We start from the raw sequence: 18,544 nt of genomic DNA on the forward strand, positions 1-18,544 counted from the left end.
CAATAGTGCACAATATTAGAATATAAAAATGAAAAATATTAGAACACCCTTCTATTTAATAATGTTCCAGTGTTTCAAAACAATAAGAAACTATTCAAATTTCGCAATATTACACATTATTTTCCACGTGGGAGCACGGGTTCAACATTGAGAACATTCTGATAGTACAGTGAAAGTTCATCGATGATAATTGTTTTTAAAAATGCAGCTGAAATGTATTATGTAATTAATTAATGCTTACTTCAAGTGGGTAAAATAAGTTATTCCAAATACAATTTTGAAACTCGTGCCTGTCTTGTTAAAAGATAGGAGGGACGACAAAGTACAACACAATAAGAAATTTTATTGCATGTAAGCTTTTATTTAACATAGCATTATGATATAATGTGAATTAATTTCATCAAGTTTTGAAATATTTCTGTTGCAAAATTAGATTTGAAAGTAATTATATAATTTTGAGTAAACTACAAAATCAGAGCAGTAAAATAAATTCGACAACTTTCATAAATTGAAGTGAAGACACGCTGATGTGCCGTTGTTGTATTGTTTTTAATTATTTTTATAATAATAATACAGAGTAAGAAATGAATACATTTGATGATTTACGATAGTTCCTTCAGAGAAAAGTACACATTTATTATCTAGATACAATATGGCAAGAGACAGGTATATAGAACTTTCCTCTTATGTCAATATTATTTCGATAACACGAAATGTTACTATTAAAGTTGTTCTTTTTTCTAAAATTAATATATTAGCTAACTGCATAGTTTATGTAGAAAACTCATTTATTTTAGAGCATTTTTTCGATTATTTAACCTTATTTCAACGTCCACTGTACATTTAAAAATTATCATTTTTTCCCAATCCCTGGTTTTATTAATTTTTTCAATTATATATTTCATTTGCTATAGAATTACTTCTAAAACAAAAGAGAGAGGGAAAAAAATAAAAACAGAAAGCAAACAATTCGCTGTGCATTTGAAAGCGAAACAAATGATTCAAAATATTAGCATGTGTTTTAATTTTTTTCTAAAGGTAAATGGTTGTATATTAAAATTGCAGAAATAATACTGATCTTTTGTGTATTTAATTTAAGAACTATATGGTCTGTTTCCTTTCTTGAAATTGAAATTAATGGTAAAAATGAATCAATGCATTAAGCTTCCATCTTATATTTTAAGTCAGTTAAGTTCCTTTTGTAGACTTATATAGCTTGTTTAATGTAGTATATACTCTATTTAGTAGATATCGTAGGAGATCTCGGAGCAGATCACGAAGCTCTTCTGGTAGTGTAGACAGAAATCGAACCAGAAGGAGCCGCAGTAGAGAACGCAGACGTCGCAGCAGAGAAAGAAGGTCCAGAACTCCAGAAAGATTCAGACGTTCTCGGTCCCGTGACAGAAGAAGGTTAGTATTCATTCTGTGTTTCTTGTTAAGATTTTTTTTAAAGTTTTATTTCATATTTTCTGTTGTATACCTTTATACTTATTTATTCTTTCCTACCTTTTTTTTTATCAGTTATTTTGTTGAGATTAATAATAGTTATTAAAAATTTCAATTAAATATTTTTTTTATTGAATTTTAGTCTAATTCGTCTGTCATATTTGATAGTTTTAATTTGTGTGTAGTATAAGTTGCAAAAGAGAATTTTTCAAACACTATCTATTTTTTCAAAATTCTCATTAATATTTCTATTTGCTTACTAACAAAAAAAAGTTAAACAATTTGAGAAAATATGCTGAAAATCATGACATTTAGTCACTTAACTTTCGTTATAAAAGGGATTGTCAATATAAAATTTTTTTAATGTAAAATATTTTTCATGTTATACTGTATTTCTTAGTTTAAAAAAAAGATATAACTAAAAAGTCTAATTGTATAAAATATTCGACGTACTATGAATATTGGATTTTTCTTTTCTATTTCAGTTGATATTTTAATTTTTTAACAAGAGTGATTCAGTGTGAAAAGTGCAATTTTGTAATCTTAAATATTTTTGTATATGAGTAGACTTTTTTTATTACTTTATTAACATTAGTAAAGTAACAGGAAAATATATAGTACAGTTTGTTTGCTTCTTTTACTGTAGTACTCTCATACAGTATTATTTAAAATGTTTTGTATATATTTTTCTCTGTTTTTATTATTTAATTTTTATGGAGTTATTCAGTATCTTATTTCAATTTCTTTTCTTCTATTATTGAAATGCTTTTCAGTCTTCATTTCTCTTGTAATTAAAATAGTTATTTCATAGTGTAAGACATCAAAATTGTTTAATTTAGGTCCAAAAGCCGATCACGTGACAGAGATAGAGACAGAAGACGTCGATCCCGTTCTCGGGACAGAAGAGACAGAAGATCTCGTTCTCGTGACAGAAGAGAGCGATCTCGTAGTCGTGATAGACGAGACAGAAGAGGCGGTTCAAAGGATCGCTCCTCAAAAAAAGACAAAGAAGAGAGACGGAAAGAAGAGGAGAACAAAAACAATACAGATCTCGGGGAATTGAAATTTGATTTGCTTGATAAGGTGTGGTATGTACTGCAGTGCAGTGTTTGGTAATGCAGACATTAGCAACTCAAAAAAAAAAAAAAAAAAAGAAAGTCTTCTATAAAGGCTTTGTCTCATTTAATAATTCACATCCCATTTTAGATCAAAATTGTATTATAAGCATTTTAGTATGTTAACGAAGTAGATTTAAAAAATGTCTTTTGAATTTACTGTTTCGAATGTTGATGTTGCAAGAATGTCCACTTTGCTGTTATAAATTATAGTAAATTATGTTAATAAATTGTATTAAATTTTAACCTAAAAATTAAATTCATGCTGCAGTGCCTTTTACCATTCAAGATGATTAAATACCTGCACATTTGTGTTAGGTTCCCTTTGGGGATAATCAAGGTGCAAATAGCCTTTTGGGAAAAATAGTTATTACTGGATTGCATGTAAATATCTTTTGATTTTTACAAATGTAAGCAATACAGTCAAGTTTAAAGTAAAACACATGCTCATTTTGAAATGATTGTTCATAATTTTTCCTTTTATTTAGAATGAGATTTGATAGGAGGTATTTTGTCTAAGGTTTATATCAATCATCTAATGTTAGCTACTTTCAGTTATAGTAAAATACAATATATTTTTAGTAGTAAATATTAAGTAATTTGATAAAATTATTTATTTTGATTGAAAATATCTTCTATCTCATATTTATAAATAACTTTTTTTTATGAAGAATATTTTTTACATAATATTGTATGTATATGTATAAAATGTATTATGTGTTAAATTTAACAAGAGAAAATCCTTTGGCCTTTTGGGTCAGTCAATGCTTGACAGTTCTGATGTAGTGGGATTAAAAGGCGAAATGGATACTATTGTACTTATTTATCTTCAATTATAATGTAATCGAAAAGGAACAAGTCTCCTGGGTTTACTTAGGGATTTTCAGGTAACATTAAGATCTCTAAACACCCTTATACATAATGTGACCATTTTGATGATAAAACTCGGGGGGGGGGGAGGCATAAAAATAAACTATTACCAAAATTATTATAGGAGAAGACTAATTACTGTGGTAGTAATGAGTAATTTAATTAAGATTAAAAATGAGTTATTTTGTTTAACATAAGTTTTTGCTCATATTTCCATATTCTCTTTTTTATTTCTTAAATTTTGAAAATTAGTTTGATTTCTTGCAAATAAGTAATACATTTTTTAAAATTTTATTTAATGGTTTTAATACTAATATATTTTCAATTGCTATCTTTTAAATAATTTCAAATATTTTTGGTCCAAATTTGTAAGAGTAAAATAAAATCTCTGAAGTTACTTCGTTATTATAATTACTGATAAGATAAATGAGTAATCAAACTAATCATTGGTTTATATAGAATTTTATTTATGAGAGTTATCTTTATTTCATAAATGTGATAATGGAAAACTCTTAATAAAAATCTTATAATGTAAAATTTAAAATATAAATCATAAACTAAAAATTTTCATCTACTTTCTTTGAGTATGCTTTAATCTATTTCAGGAAGCCCAGAATAAACAACTAGAGCTTGAAATGCAAAAACGCCGTGAAAGAATTGAGAAATGGAGAGCAGAAAGGAAGAAAAAAGAAATTGCTGAAGGAGTGACTAGCACAGCTACTATAGTTGTGCCATCTGTAAAGAAATGGACTTTGGAAGATGATGATGATGAAGATTTACCACCTGCAGTTGAGCCAGAAAAAACAGAAATAGAAGAGAAACCAGAAAAGAAAGAAATTAAAGAGGAAGAAAAAGAAAAGATGGAAGTTGAGAATGAGGATGTTGATCCTTTAGATGCTTATATGCAAGTAAGAAGAAAATTTACTGTTACTTACTGTTAACGTGTTTCGATTATTATTATATTTTATTTTTACAGTCTATTGAATCAATTCTATTATTATAATTGTAATTAATATATAATTTTTATTAGCAAATATGACAAATATTATTACTCTTAAATATATAAAATTATGCATCTAATGATTTATCCAAGTACGAAAGATTAATGGTTCCTAACTTGTGTAGTAAAATTCGGAGGGGGGGGGGGGCAGCAATGTTTTGTTTTTTATTTTTAAGAGAGTGGGGGGCAAAGTATTTTTATTTTTTAGATAAGAAAAAGTCAAAACAAAGTTTATTGAACTGTAAAATGATTTGTGACTATACAGAAATCAATGTTTCAATGCTTATATTGCTGTGACAAATAATGTATTTCTTTCAACAGGGTATTCAGGAAGAAGTTAAACAATTGCATCACAATAATGTCAAGAAAGGAGATAATGAGGTATTAATTTTTATTATTAATAATATTTGTAATTTTCTATGGAAAATATGTCATAATACACTACATATATTTTGTTAAAACATCCATTCCAATCAATGAAAGAAATGGTTACTATTTTTCATGCTTTGTTATTAGTGTTCTTGCTTTTAGAAATTCCTAAAAATTAAAAGGAAAATAAGTGTTCTGTTAAAAGAAAAATATATTGTTTCTGAGTATTATGTGTTTAAAATTTCACACTTGTCTTTAAAAAATATTTCAGTTGCAATTTCACACATGGATTCTTTTTTTAATCCCTATTCATATTATGTATTCTATCTAATATAAGTATAAGCTATTTGCAATTGTTTAATGAAATCTATTTGCAACTATTCAGTGAATGCTATTTGCAAATGTTCAAAGAATACTTTCAGAATATATTTCATTTCATCTGTTTATTTTTGGTTGTATACTCTTTAATTTAAAACATCTGCTATTTATCCATCAATTTGTTAAAGTGACTTCAGTAGTAAATTCAATAGTAGCTTCAGTAGTTTTGTTCCAGGCTGCAAAATATTGATTGTTGAATTTTAGATGTATTTAAGATATGTCCCAAATAAATAATCTATCATCTTGAATAATTCTTTATCATCTATTCAGATAATATTCACCTTAATTCTTAAAAAGAAAATATATTTCTTTTATACTGCTACATTAAAAGATGAAAAAAAAAACCCATCAAAAATCAATATAAATTGAATTGTAATTTTTTTAAAGTATTTTTGTAGTTTTATTTGGAAAACATTTCTTGATGTTATCAGAAATTAGAGAACAATATATATATATATATATAAGAGAAATTTCATATTTTAGTTCAGTATGAAATTTTCTTGTGTCTGTGCTATCTTTTTTTTTGGGGGGGGGTATGTTTTATCTCATTATGTTGTTTCTTGAAGTGAAGGAAATATTTCTTTCAACACTGTGTCAGTGTCATGCTAAAATTAGCCTTGTATTTGCCCACTCTCTCCATTCTTTTATCTTTCCCAATGACTTGCTTTTAGACATACAAGGATTGATTATGATAAACATTAGCATAACACATTATATGCTCGTTTATTGAAAGGAACTAGTGAAAATTGATTGATATTAGCTGAAAGCAAAGTTTGCAAGTATTGGCCTTTCCATTGAGAATGATGGAAACTCGTTGGAACAATTTTCAAGTATCTTATATTGAATATAATTATATTTTTTGAAATGATCCATGATCAGGCACAGGTGTACTTTATGTAGTTTTATTGGAAATGAATAATCATTCTGAAAAGTTAATGAATTTTTATATATTTCTTCGATTCTGTATAGCAGTTCTACCTAATCTGTTTTTGTTTTTTTTATCATGACCTAATTTAAATTTATGTACTTTAGTAAATTAATCAAGTTTTAAGAATGAACGCAGATCAGTATTGTTTTAAATATATATCTATTACTCCCTGATTTGCATTTATCTCTGGAACGATTAATGCAGCTGATAGATAATGTATACTTTAACTAGCAAGAATCATTAAAATGAAAAAAAATTTATGCTTATTGGCATATAAATAACTCTTTCCCTGGAATATTTAAATTAACCTGTTGACATATGCTTTCAACAAAATAATAATAATTATTATTCTTTTTTAGGAAAAAGGAGGAGCTAAAGTTACAATGATTGTTGGCATGGCTAAAAAGAAAAATACAAAATCTAAGGGAGAGCTCATGGAGCAAGACCAAGATGCTTTAGAGGTTTAACAGACATATTGATTACTTCTTTTAAAATAAATTTATCAAATGAATTCTCATTATTGAAATTTTTTTATATATTTTGCATTAAATTACTTATTTTATTTATGGATTTCTAAGTACATTAAGGGAGAAGGAAGGATCTGCATTTTATTTTCTATTTAAAAATAGTTGATTAAGAGAACGATGTGGAAATTTCAGAACAATGAGGCAGAGAGATTTTGTCACAAATTGGTTGGACAATTTAAATATCATTTTCTATATACAAATTAGATTGCAATAAAATATTATAAGAATAAAAGCATTAAAAAGAAAGAGTTTCCATCTCATAAATAGATTGAATTATTTAGAAACCTTTTTGTTAATTTTTAATATGTATAAACTGAAGAAATTTTATTTTTTTAATATGTTGCTTGAAATATTGCAATACTGTACTACTTAATTTATAAATGAAGCAAAATATATCATTTATTCTTAACTTTTAGAGTAAACATGTCTGCATTGCACTCATTTTTAATTAGCATTTACTATTTTTGCAATTAATTAAATATTAAACACTTTATTAAATTTATTGCCATAATTTATATTTTAATTTTTTATTCATTTTTAACAAAATTTGATGTGGAAAAACATTTGTTTTAAACAGAAATTTTATTAATTGGTGAATAAAAATATTTGATGGTTTAAATATGGTTTCTTTAGTATTCATCTGAAGAAGAGACAGATGATCTACAATCAGCTATGTCTAACCTTCAAGCCAACAAAGCAAAGAAACTGCTCACTGTAACTAAAGAAGATGTTACATACCAGCCATTCCGTAAAAATTTTTATGTTGAAGTACCTGAACTTGCAAGAATGACTTCAGAAGGTATTAAAAAAAAAATCAACTATTTGTGAATATAATCTGTTTGATATTGGATTATTATTTTTAACAATTATTCTTGTGCCAGTAATTTTTTTTTATGAAACTCATTTAATATTCTAATTTTTATTTAACATTGTTAATTACTTAATGTCAGTATAGGAAATTCCTTGTTGTTTATTTCTATTCATGGGTACTTTTTTTACTAAAAATGGCTGTTTGCCATAGAAGTGTATTGTTTCTCTATACTTACTGTAGGATTTTTTAATCTATCATTCCTGGATTCATATAATCATTTTAAATGCATTTGCATTTAATGATGAATGAATAGAAAGTTATGATTTTTTTTTTCAATAAGAGAAAGACAGTGTATAATATATAAAGCAGTTAATACAGAATTGATGATAGATTAAGTTGGTGTATCGTAAATGATTCTTCAAGTTTTATTCACATTGTATTAGAGGAAAAACCAGATTGTGTTACTAAAAAGAAATCCAATTAGAACATGTAGTAATAGTGAAAAATGTAGAGGGCATGAATAGATGTAGTTAAAGCAGAGTATTTAAAATGCAGATGACCTTTGTAGAAAAGAAAAATGTATTTCACACACCATGGCAATTCAGTATATGTTTGCAAATGCCATGACTGCATGTGATTCTATTCTAAATGGACAGAATAAAATAAAAATTTTCTAATGGAATAAAAAAAAATTTCTTGCTGAGTACAATTGTATTTTTTTAATATATATATTTTACAATATGTTTTTAATAATTTTGAAATCTTCATTTTAGAAAACACAAAGTAACCACCTTTCTGCCTTCATGATTGAAAGTTCTTGTTTGTAAAAAGCAAATGAAATTTCATGTTCCTTCTGTCAAAAGGATTTTTACAATCCAAGATTTTTATACTGTTCTATTATTATTCAGATAGTTGTAAATAGTAATATATGATAAATTGTTTTGATAATATTACAGAAGTTGAAGCTATGAGAAATGACTTGGAAGGCATCAAAGTCAAAGGTAAAGGGTGCCCCAAGCCAATTAGAAATTGGGCTCAGTGTGGAGTTAGTAAAAAAGTTTTAGACATTCTGAAGAAGTAAGTTTAATATATGTGCATTTCTTCATGTTTAATTTTTCTTACTTTTAATTGCTTTTAAATGATTGCATATATTATAATTTCAGGCATAACTATGAAAAGCCAACACCTATTCAAGCTCAAGCTATTCCATGCATCATGTCTGGAAAAGATTTAATTGGAATTGCCAAAACTGGTTCTGGCAAAACACTGGCTTTTTTATTACCTATGTTTCGACATATTTTGGACCAACCAGCTCTGGAAGCAGATGATGGCCCAATAGGTATAAAATATCTTGTATTCAGATAATGGGGCCCAAGATTTAAATAAAAAAATTTCAATTCCTAATATTTTCATCATTCTTTTATCCCCTCTTTGAATACTCATTTTACTTCTCCTCAGTATGTTTCATTTATCAGTCTAATTAACAGTCTTGAAATAAAAAAGATTAAAATATTATACAATCACATTCCCTTTGTTAAATTCAATTTGTATGTTTCTAGTCTTATTTTTTTATAAAATTTTTATTTCTGGTTATTTCATGTTTGTTTTTTTCTGTTTTCATAATGTGCAATAAAAATGTAATGTCCCCCTTTAGCTATTATAATGACACCTACAAGAGAACTGGCCATGCAGATCACAAAAGAGTGCAAGAAATTTACTAAAGCTCTTTCTTTAAGAGTTGTTTGTGTGTATGGTGGTACTGGCATATCAGAACAGATAGCTGAATTGAAACGTGGGGCTGAAGTAATTGTTTGTACTCCAGGTCGAATGATTGACATGTTAGCTGCAAACAGTGGTAAGTTTTTAATCTTGCATTCATTTATATATATTTATCTATATTTTTCATTTTATATGCCCATATACTTTTTATATGTATACCATTGGACCTGTGTGAGTATTATATGGATATAGACTGAAATTTTATTTCCAGAAATAGAAGATCAATGTTCCATCTGATTAATAAATAAAATAGAATCAAATATATAAAAGAATTATATAAAACATTTATATTATAAGGTAAATAGTTCTCATGATATTGATAATATAATATCACATTTTAGGACCGAGTCAATCTGTTGTATTTGTTAATGATTGTAAACATCTATATATTATATTCAAAAAGCAAAATTTTCTGTGTTTTCATTTTATTATTAAAGTTTTTTATAATTCAATATGTTGTAGTGTTTTTGTTGGTATTTTTGTGCTCTTGGCTTTTATTTTGCATCAAATTTCAGAAAGATGGAATGTTTTTTAATATACTGGCTCTGAAGAAAAAATGTGGACTAGTGTATAATAAGCTCTAATTAATATTAAACTGCACTAAAAAACTAAATGACATTGTGTTTGCATGAGCTAAATTCAAGGATGCTATCAAATTTTTAAGGTTACAGTTTGTGCTTGTGTTATTATTTTTATTATAATTTCTGTTCAGTTATCAATTATTCTCTATATTTGTATATTTATTTTTTATTCTAAAGGTCGAGTGACAAATCTCAGAAGGGTGACATATCTTGTTCTTGATGAAGCAGATAGAATGTTTGATATGGGTTTTGAACCTCAAGTAAGTGAAGTTCACTATCTTTTAATTTGAAGTTAATCTTTATTTTCTCTTAATTTTTCATAAACAATGTAGATATCCTAATTAAATCACCTTTATTTTGTTTCATTAAATAATAGATTAATATCCCCATTCAGTTTTGTAGAAATTTCCCATTATTTTATGTATTTATTTGTAGAATATAAACAATGTCTCCTATTTATATTTTTTGCAAGTAATTAATAGGTTATTTGATATTTATGCTATTTTCATTAATATTTTTTTGCTTATTATTTTTATTAAGATTGATACAATATTTATCTATCGAATTTCAAGGTGATGCGAATTGTTGATGGCACTAGACCAGATCGACAGACTGTTCTGTTTTCTGCCACATTCCCTCGACAAATGGAAGCCTTAGCTCGCCGTATATTAACTAAACCAATTGAAGTTCAAGTTGGTGGTCGAAGTGTTGTCTGTAAAGATGTTGAACAGCATGTTGTAGTCATTGAAGAAGATGGAAAGTTCCTAAAACTTTTAGAACTTCTAGGATACTATCAAGACCAAGGCAGTGCTCTTGTATTTGTTGACAAGCAAGAAAATGCAGATTTGTTGTTAAAAGACTTAATTAAAGCATCTTATAATTGTATGGCTCTGCATGGAGGTATTGATCAGTTTGATCGAGATTCAACCATTTGTGATTTCAAAGCCGGTAAAGTTAGTGTATTGGTAAGTTATAAGAAATTTTCAATTCTAATTCCGGTAGATTGTTTATTTTTTTATATTATAGTTTGAGTATGATTTTTGAAATTGTTCACTTTTTAATAATGACATTTACATATATTTGATGAAAAATCACCCACCCTAAGAAAATTTAAATTTGGCCCATGGCCATTAATCTTAACAAATTCTGGGGTGGAAGCTCCAAGCTGTCTTTGTATGTATGAGCAAATTTGAGTTTTAAAGCATTGTTTTTGAAATTTTCAGATTAGTAATTATTTATTATTGGAGGTCAAAACTTTTTAAGGGTCTGAGTATAATAAATAGCATAATATTAGAGTATATGTGTTGATATTTCCCCCTTTACTCATTTATAAAACAGATAAATATAGGCAAAGCAGTGGATATAGAATGTAGTCAAGAACACTTACTTTATGAAAATAAAGTTGGTTATAAGTTATATCTGATTTTACATCATCATCATCTTTGAATGCAATAGCTATTGAAACAAATTATTTATGCAGTAATACCATTTGTATAAATAATTTACTTTTTAAATGTATATTTAAATTTGGATTTTCAAATTTTGATGAATAACATAGCCTATTGTATAAAGTGTTTAATTTGTTTAGTAATAACCTATTATTTATGCAACTTTTTTTTTTTTTTTTTTCATTTTTGCTCATTAAAGCTAAACTTTACTTAACTAAACTTTTGAACATCTTCAGTTGAAAGACTGTATTTATATAAAATAGTTTTCATTATGTTATGATTATTATAAACTAAAAAAGTATTTATTCAACTTACATTATTATATTCTAGATAGCAACATCTGTTGCTGCTCGAGGGTTGGATGTAAAGCATCTCATACTAGTTGTAAATTATGATTGCCCAAATCATATTGAAGATTATGTGCACAGATGTGGGTAAGTACTCCTTTTTTTAAATTTGAAAATAAAATATTTTATATGATATTATATACATCGAATTACGCATTCTTATGCTGGAGGCATCAAATATTCCCAGTTTCTTCATCAATTTTGGTACAAATTCAGACTGAGATTTTATTTTGGCATATTAAAATTGCAAGTTTATTTTTAATGAAAAAGAATAAAATATACTTGTATAGAAAAAAAAATTTGTTGTTGCTATTTTTCCTTATGGTACTAAAAGTTGATATTTTATATTGTTATGGAAAATTCTTGCAAAATTCCGTGAAATTAACAACAATTAATGGGTCCAGCTTAGTTGGTGCAAGGTGAAATAGTCCAATAGACTTAATAACAAATAAAGACATTTATACAACTTGAAAATACAAATACTCAGGCAACAGAACATAGCCAAGTGTTCAAGAACAGTACTATCAATAAGTAGCAGCACACAAGCAGGAAATCTGCAGTAAACAGTCATAATACCACAAAGTACTCAAACAGAACTTTTCAGAAGGAGTTCACATCCTCAAACATCTGCTGTTCTCCACTTTCTCTCTTTACTTGGACTTACTTTTATCGGACTTGACTGCCGATTCACTACTGGCTCGATTGTAAGAGTGGTTACTCAACACACAATTTGATGCTGCCTCAATACTTCACTCCCAAGTTTTAACAAATGAATCAATACTTAACTCATTAATTGACTCCAGCTCAGTCTGCTAGCTTTTTATTGCTTCCAAAGCCAGGCACATAAACTTCTAGAAAAATCATCATAATTTTTGTCCTAATGGTCTTATCACCAAAATTCCTGTTGATGCTGGAAACTTACATTTTGTCGTTCAATTTGTGATCAAGCCTGCAAATCAATTATACATTATCTGTTCAGCATCCATCAGAATTGTGCATAAAAGTCTTTCTTACAATAGAATAAACTGTGCTCGGAAGCAGCTTTACAAATTCATAATAATATAATTAGTTACCTTAAAAAAAAAATCACTTAAACTATAATCTAATTTTTTTTTTTTTTTTTTTTTTTTTGCTTTGCAACTTTTTTAGTATAATTTTGCTAAGGTTAAAGTTGCAAAATTTTAAAGTAAAATTAAATTATTAATGACTTGTTTTTATTTTTAATAATTTGATATAATAAGTTATGTAATTTCTCTCAGTAAAATTTTTCATCATTATTAATTTTAGAAAATTTAATGTAAATTATTTTTAAATAAGGAAATCTGTGGGCACTGCTTTGGAAGGCAATGTTAAAATTCTAAATTACTCTACCACTATTTTTATGTATCTCTCTTTTGTTCCATTATATGTGTTTTGAAAGAAGGTTCTGTATATCATAATATTTAATACAGAATTTTTCCTATTATAAAAATATTATACAGGAAAGGATTTTAATCCCAAGCAACACAAGATATATCAACTAGTTAGAAAGCTAGATGTATTTGTTTTAAATTGTAAGAGAGGATAACATAATTTTTGAAAAATGTTAAAAGCAATGTTCATTATACAATATAAAGATCTGTGGTAACAATCAAGAACAAGATGCATGTAAGAATAATTAAGTTTGTCTAAAATTTAGATAACAGAAATTCTTATTGTTAAGTCATTAGAAATTCATAGATGTTTATCTAATTTCAAGATATTGCTTTATGTGAAATCTATAACTGAGATAGCATAGATGAAAATGTTACTGTGACATTCAAATTAATCTGACAGTCTCAGCAGCTACAGATTGCAATATGGGCACTGAGAACCATATAAAATAGGCTCTCTTAAAAATATGTCATGTTCATGGAGATGTAATTTTTTAGGAGAACTGGCCGTGCTGGAAATAAAGGTTATGCATATACGTTTGTAACTCAAGAACAAGGACGATATGCTGGGGATATCATCAAAGCACTAGAGCAAGGTGGTAATACTGTGCCTGAAGAGCTCCAGAAGTTATGGGATGAATATAAATTAAAGCAAGAAATGGTATGAAAATTTATTTGTATATATAATATGTTAATGTGCATGTTACAGTTAAGTAAATGTAAATTTCATTTATTTAATATTCATACAAATTTCAGATTGCTTCAATGAACATTTTATCAGCTGCATTGAATATTGTGCTTTGTTTAACTAATTAATGGAGCTGCAAAATATTTTTATAAATTTTCTGGAGATGGTTCACCATATTACCAAAACTTATATTCAGTCTGAAGAAAGAAAATTTAAAAGAAATCAATTAATAGGCTTCAAATAGAAAATTTAATCTAGTGCAAAAATAAGCTTAAACATCACCAGATAAGGAATTGTTATGGCTTACCTAGGGAAATTGATAATATTTAAAAAAAAAAAAATCTTCCAAAACAATTTTTTTTACAAAAATAGTCTTTACATTATGTTATGACTAAAAAAAATTAGTATTTTAATGATATTAGTTTCATTTCTGTACAATTTTTTTCTTTAATCTTAATAATAATTTTTATTCCATTTGATGACAATATTTTTGATGGAATTTAAATTTATCCATCAGAATATTCAATTGCATATTTTTTATCAATCATTAACACCCTAAAGGTTTACACTTTTGTTTTTATTTCATTATACAGACACATTTTAATTTGTAGTACACTTAATCAATTGAATTCATGTTTTTTAGCCGTATCAAATAATAAGGTGAAATATTTTTTTTAAAAAAATTAATTCCATATTAATCATTTAACAATCTCAAAAAGTCAGTAATCTGGATGAATGAACTGGTATCCAAAGGCAGCTAGTTTATTGTAATTTTTGATGGTTTCTTAAAAAATGTATTTTAAAATATTCTCAAGTCCATAATTTTAATGAGAACTACCTACTAAATCTAAAGATCAATTTTCAAATTTTTTTCAGTTCAATTTTTTTAAGATTTTAAATATTTTTTAATTACATTAATAACTAATTTTTCATGAAGCATCTAAATATGAGTATATTAAATTAGAAAATAGATTGAATATATAAGTTTTAAAAAAATGCATTAGTATTCCCAAATTTATATAGATTTTATTTTATGGAGCAGATTTTATATATATTGTCAATTTTAAAAAGAATATCAGTTGTAAAATATGTAACTTTACTTACTACATATTTTCACAATTTAAAAATGGCTTTATTAAATATGTACAATATGACATTTTAAAATTACATTTATTTTGCAGGAAGGCAAAAAAGTGAAAAGTAGCAGTGGCTTTTCTGGTAAAGGTTTCAAATTTGATGAAGCTGAAGCCCAACTTGCTAATGAAAAAAAGAAATTCCAGAAAGCTGCTCTTGGACTTCAAGATTCAGATGATGAGGATGCCGAAGCAGACATTGATAAAGAAATTGAAACTCTTCTGGCACCCAAGAAACGAGTCCAAGAAATCGTCTTGCCTACTGGAACTGCTGCATTAAGTGGTACAATAGCCAGTGCTGAGAAGTTGGAACTGGCTAAAAAACTTGCATCCCGTATCAGCTTACAAAGGAATATTGGTGCTGAAGCCCAGCAGACTGCAGAAGCTGTACTGAAAGGACATCTTGGTACACCTGTAATATCGGTAAGATAATGAAACGTTTTTCCTCAAATATTATATATATATATTTATATATTTATTCCTCAATATAATATATTTATTCCTCAAATATTCTAAAATGAATCCTTATATTTACATGAATATTTATGCATCTTAATTCTAAATCCTCATTTGCTTCTGAGAGCAAAATATTAAATCTTCTGATTTGGTAAGAACTATTTTTAAAATTATGTCTATTTACATGAATATAAATGCAATGCCTCAACCCATGGTTACAGAGTCTTTTGAAAACTGTAATTTAATTTAAAGTAAAACATTACAAACAAGAATTACATAACTGTACATAGGAAATATTAAAAAAATAAGATTTTTTTCCCCCCCCCTTAGCTTTAAAAGTGTAGGGAGGTGGGAAAAGTATGTTTGATAAGAATTTAAAATTAGCAATCAATATTGCTAATTTTAAATTCTTATCGAACTAATTAATATGAAATTCTTATCAAATTAATTAGTAAAAAAATACTTTGAAGGCAATGTGGTATGAATTTCTTTTGAAAATGTACAAATATAAATAAGTAGTTAAATGAAATTGCAAATCAAAACAAAAGGAAAAAATCATGCTTTTTTTTTTTTTTTTTTGCTTCGGTTTATCAAGTTAATTTTTTAAAATCCCATTAATTGTTTTCAAATAATTTATTGAAATACCATCAGTAATTATATCAGTGTGAAATTTCTTTTATTATTTGAGAAAATTATATTTTAATTAATATTTTTCACTTAGGGAATCTGATAATATTTCTTAATCTTTATATATTTTTCTTCAAATTAAATCTTCTCCTTTCCACATCAGGCCAAAACACTAGCTGAACAGAGAGCAGAAAAGCTCCATGCTAAACTGAACTATCAACCAAAAGCAGATGAAGAAAGCAAAGATGAAGAACAGGCTGTGGAAACATTTCGCAAATATGAAGAAGAACTGGAAATTAATGATTTCCCTCAACAAGCCAGGTGGAAAGTTACATCAAAAGTAAGCAATAAGATTTATTGAGTTATAAGAGATGCTGTCTTAATCTTTCAATTAATAGAATGTTTTGAATTGACAGTAAAATGCATGGTAGACTTTATTACCTTTCCACAGTTCAAAATTACGAAAAGTTCTCGAGTACCATAGGTATTAATTTAACCAAGACAAATTTTGTAGCTTCTTTCATTACCATACCTTGCAACATTAGTTGCCAAGTCGTCAGGAACAGTTCTTACAGATATAATACATTAAATATAATATCAATAAATTATTAAAAATAGATACTTCCAAAGAATTTTAATTAAATGAAACAAGTCATTTTAAACAGAATAATAAATGTTTGTTAAATAATTTTTATAGACTAAATTTATAAGTCAAATAAATTTTTTTTAAAAATCACATTGCTTAATTTAACATCATAACAAGTATGTTCTTGTTATGAAGAGCAACTATGTGCTGGAACAAGATTTTTGTTATAGTTGTGGGGGAACTATCCTAAAAATTCTTTCATTTATCAGAATTCCTGTGAGCAAGGATTCAGGAAGAGCTATTTTTGTAGTTTTTCACTATAAGTCCATAACTCCGTAGTTTTCTGTAACAACTATGAAAATTCCACAGCTCTAGGAGAGTGTGCATTACTGTCATAATAGTAAAGAAAATATGCAGAATATCATAATAATTGAACATTTGTATTATTTTTTTAACTTTCTTTTCTACAGGCACATGCAAATAGTTTTGGGAGTTCTTAGTATCTGTGACTGACTCATGGTTTCAAAGATTTAATTCCTTTCTTTAATAAATATGTTAGCTTTCTTTTCAGAAAAATCAACTTATTTGTCATATGTAGAAAACCAATATATTTGTACACTCTGATCAAGGAAGAAATATTTAAATTAAAGAATTTCCCATTATTAATAATAATCATCCTCAAATGATGAAAAATAATTTCTATGCAAATCAATTAAATTGAATTCCAAATCTAAATTCATTTAATTTCAATATTTTACTATGAGCTAATTATTTATTTTTTATTTTATAGGAAGCTCTTGCTCAAATCAGTGAATATTCAGAAGCAGGCATTACTGTACGAGGAACTTATTATCCTCCTGGCAAGGAACCAAAAGAAGGTGACCGCAAACTCTATCTAGCAATTGAAAGTACTAATGAATTAGCTGTCTCTAAAGCCAGAGCAGAATTTATTAGGCTCATCAAAGAGGAACTTGTCAAACTGGTACGTGTTTAATTTTTTAAATGTATATAATTCAGCTAAGAATAGTTGCTGTTAATGCAGCAGTTAGAATGCAAAGATTCATTTTTACTATCACATCCAAACAGAACTTAAAACATTATGAGCTAAATAAATCTTTTAGTTTCATTTGTTTACTGAAATGTTAATAATTATGTCTTTAGAATAAACAAATAATATTTTCTGAATTATACTATTAAGTTCTGTTATTAATGAAACACTTAAGAAATAATACAAAATTGAATAGTTTTCATGTATGAATGTAGGATTTGGATAATAAAGAATTCCTTGTGCTTTTAATTGATTTATAAATTCGTTATTTTCTGGGATAATCTCCTTTTTATGATGTCAGTATTGTATTCATGACTTTTCTCATCATTAAGTTTTATCTTTGAATTAGAAATCTCTTCTTTCTGCATAAAAATAAAATGTATTGAATTTATAGCATATAATAACTCATCTTATATTAAGAGATTCCATTTAATGAAGGAGTGACTAAATAATTTTAATACTCTCAATTTTATGTAGATTTCTTAGTTTTTTTTTAAACACTAATGTATTAAGATTTATTTCTACTACCCATATTAGTCTGGTATAAAAAGAATGCATTTTAAAGGCAATATTTCATCTTAAATTTTCTGGCATCTGTAATATATATATAATGTCACTTTCTATTTTGAAATGAGTAGTGGGAAAACAGACATAAAATCTAATTCATAGTATAATTTATTATTCTGATTTGTTTAATGAATTATTTTTTAATGTTTGTGAAGATAACATTTTGCAAATGATTTTTCACTTTCTTTCTCTTGCATTGAAGTTTTATATTCTCTAAATAACTAAAACTTTCAAAGCTTAATTAATTTTATTATGTGTATTTATTTATTTTTTTTCTTATAGCAACATTCATACCAACCTATCAACAGAGGACGATACAAGGTTCTGTGAGTCATTTCTCATCTCTCTTGTACAGATCACCGAAATAAATTGTTTTTATAAAATATAAAGTATACACAAATGTGTAATCATTTGATACATTAAGAAAT

General features: G+C 26.7%; 1 protein-coding gene across 2 annotated transcripts; it reads left to right on the forward strand.

Annotated features, from left to right (window-relative positions):
- The first annotated feature begins 519 nt into the window (after positions 1 to 519).
- Positions 520 to 18,505, forward strand: LOC129968479 (probable ATP-dependent RNA helicase DDX46). Of its 2 annotated transcripts, none has more exons than XM_056082400.1 (18): positions 520 to 666; positions 1,246 to 1,410; positions 2,286 to 2,529; positions 4,037 to 4,339; positions 4,753 to 4,812; positions 6,466 to 6,567; positions 7,267 to 7,432; positions 8,401 to 8,521; positions 8,608 to 8,783; positions 9,099 to 9,299; positions 9,982 to 10,064; positions 10,377 to 10,769; positions 11,583 to 11,686; positions 13,510 to 13,672; positions 14,881 to 15,255; positions 16,079 to 16,255; positions 17,292 to 17,483; positions 18,399 to 18,505. In XM_056082400.1, exons 1-18 carry the CDS (start codon positions 653 to 655, stop codon positions 18,444 to 18,446), a joined length of 3,087 nt encoding a protein of 1,028 aa, XP_055938375.1. In that variant the 5' UTR covers positions 520 to 652; the 3' UTR covers positions 18,447 to 18,505. The 2 variants fall into 2 exon arrangements, with proteins under 2 accessions (XP_055938375.1, XP_055938384.1); XM_056082409.1 differs by having other exon boundaries at positions 1,249 to 1,410.
- The last annotated feature ends 39 nt before the right edge of the window (positions 18,506 to 18,544 follow it).

Source organism: Argiope bruennichi, chromosome 1 (genome assembly GCF_947563725.1).
Source record: "Argiope bruennichi chromosome 1, qqArgBrue1.1, whole genome shotgun sequence".
In the NCBI taxonomy this organism is placed as follows: Eukaryota; Metazoa; Arthropoda; class Arachnida; order Araneae; family Araneidae; genus Argiope; species Argiope bruennichi.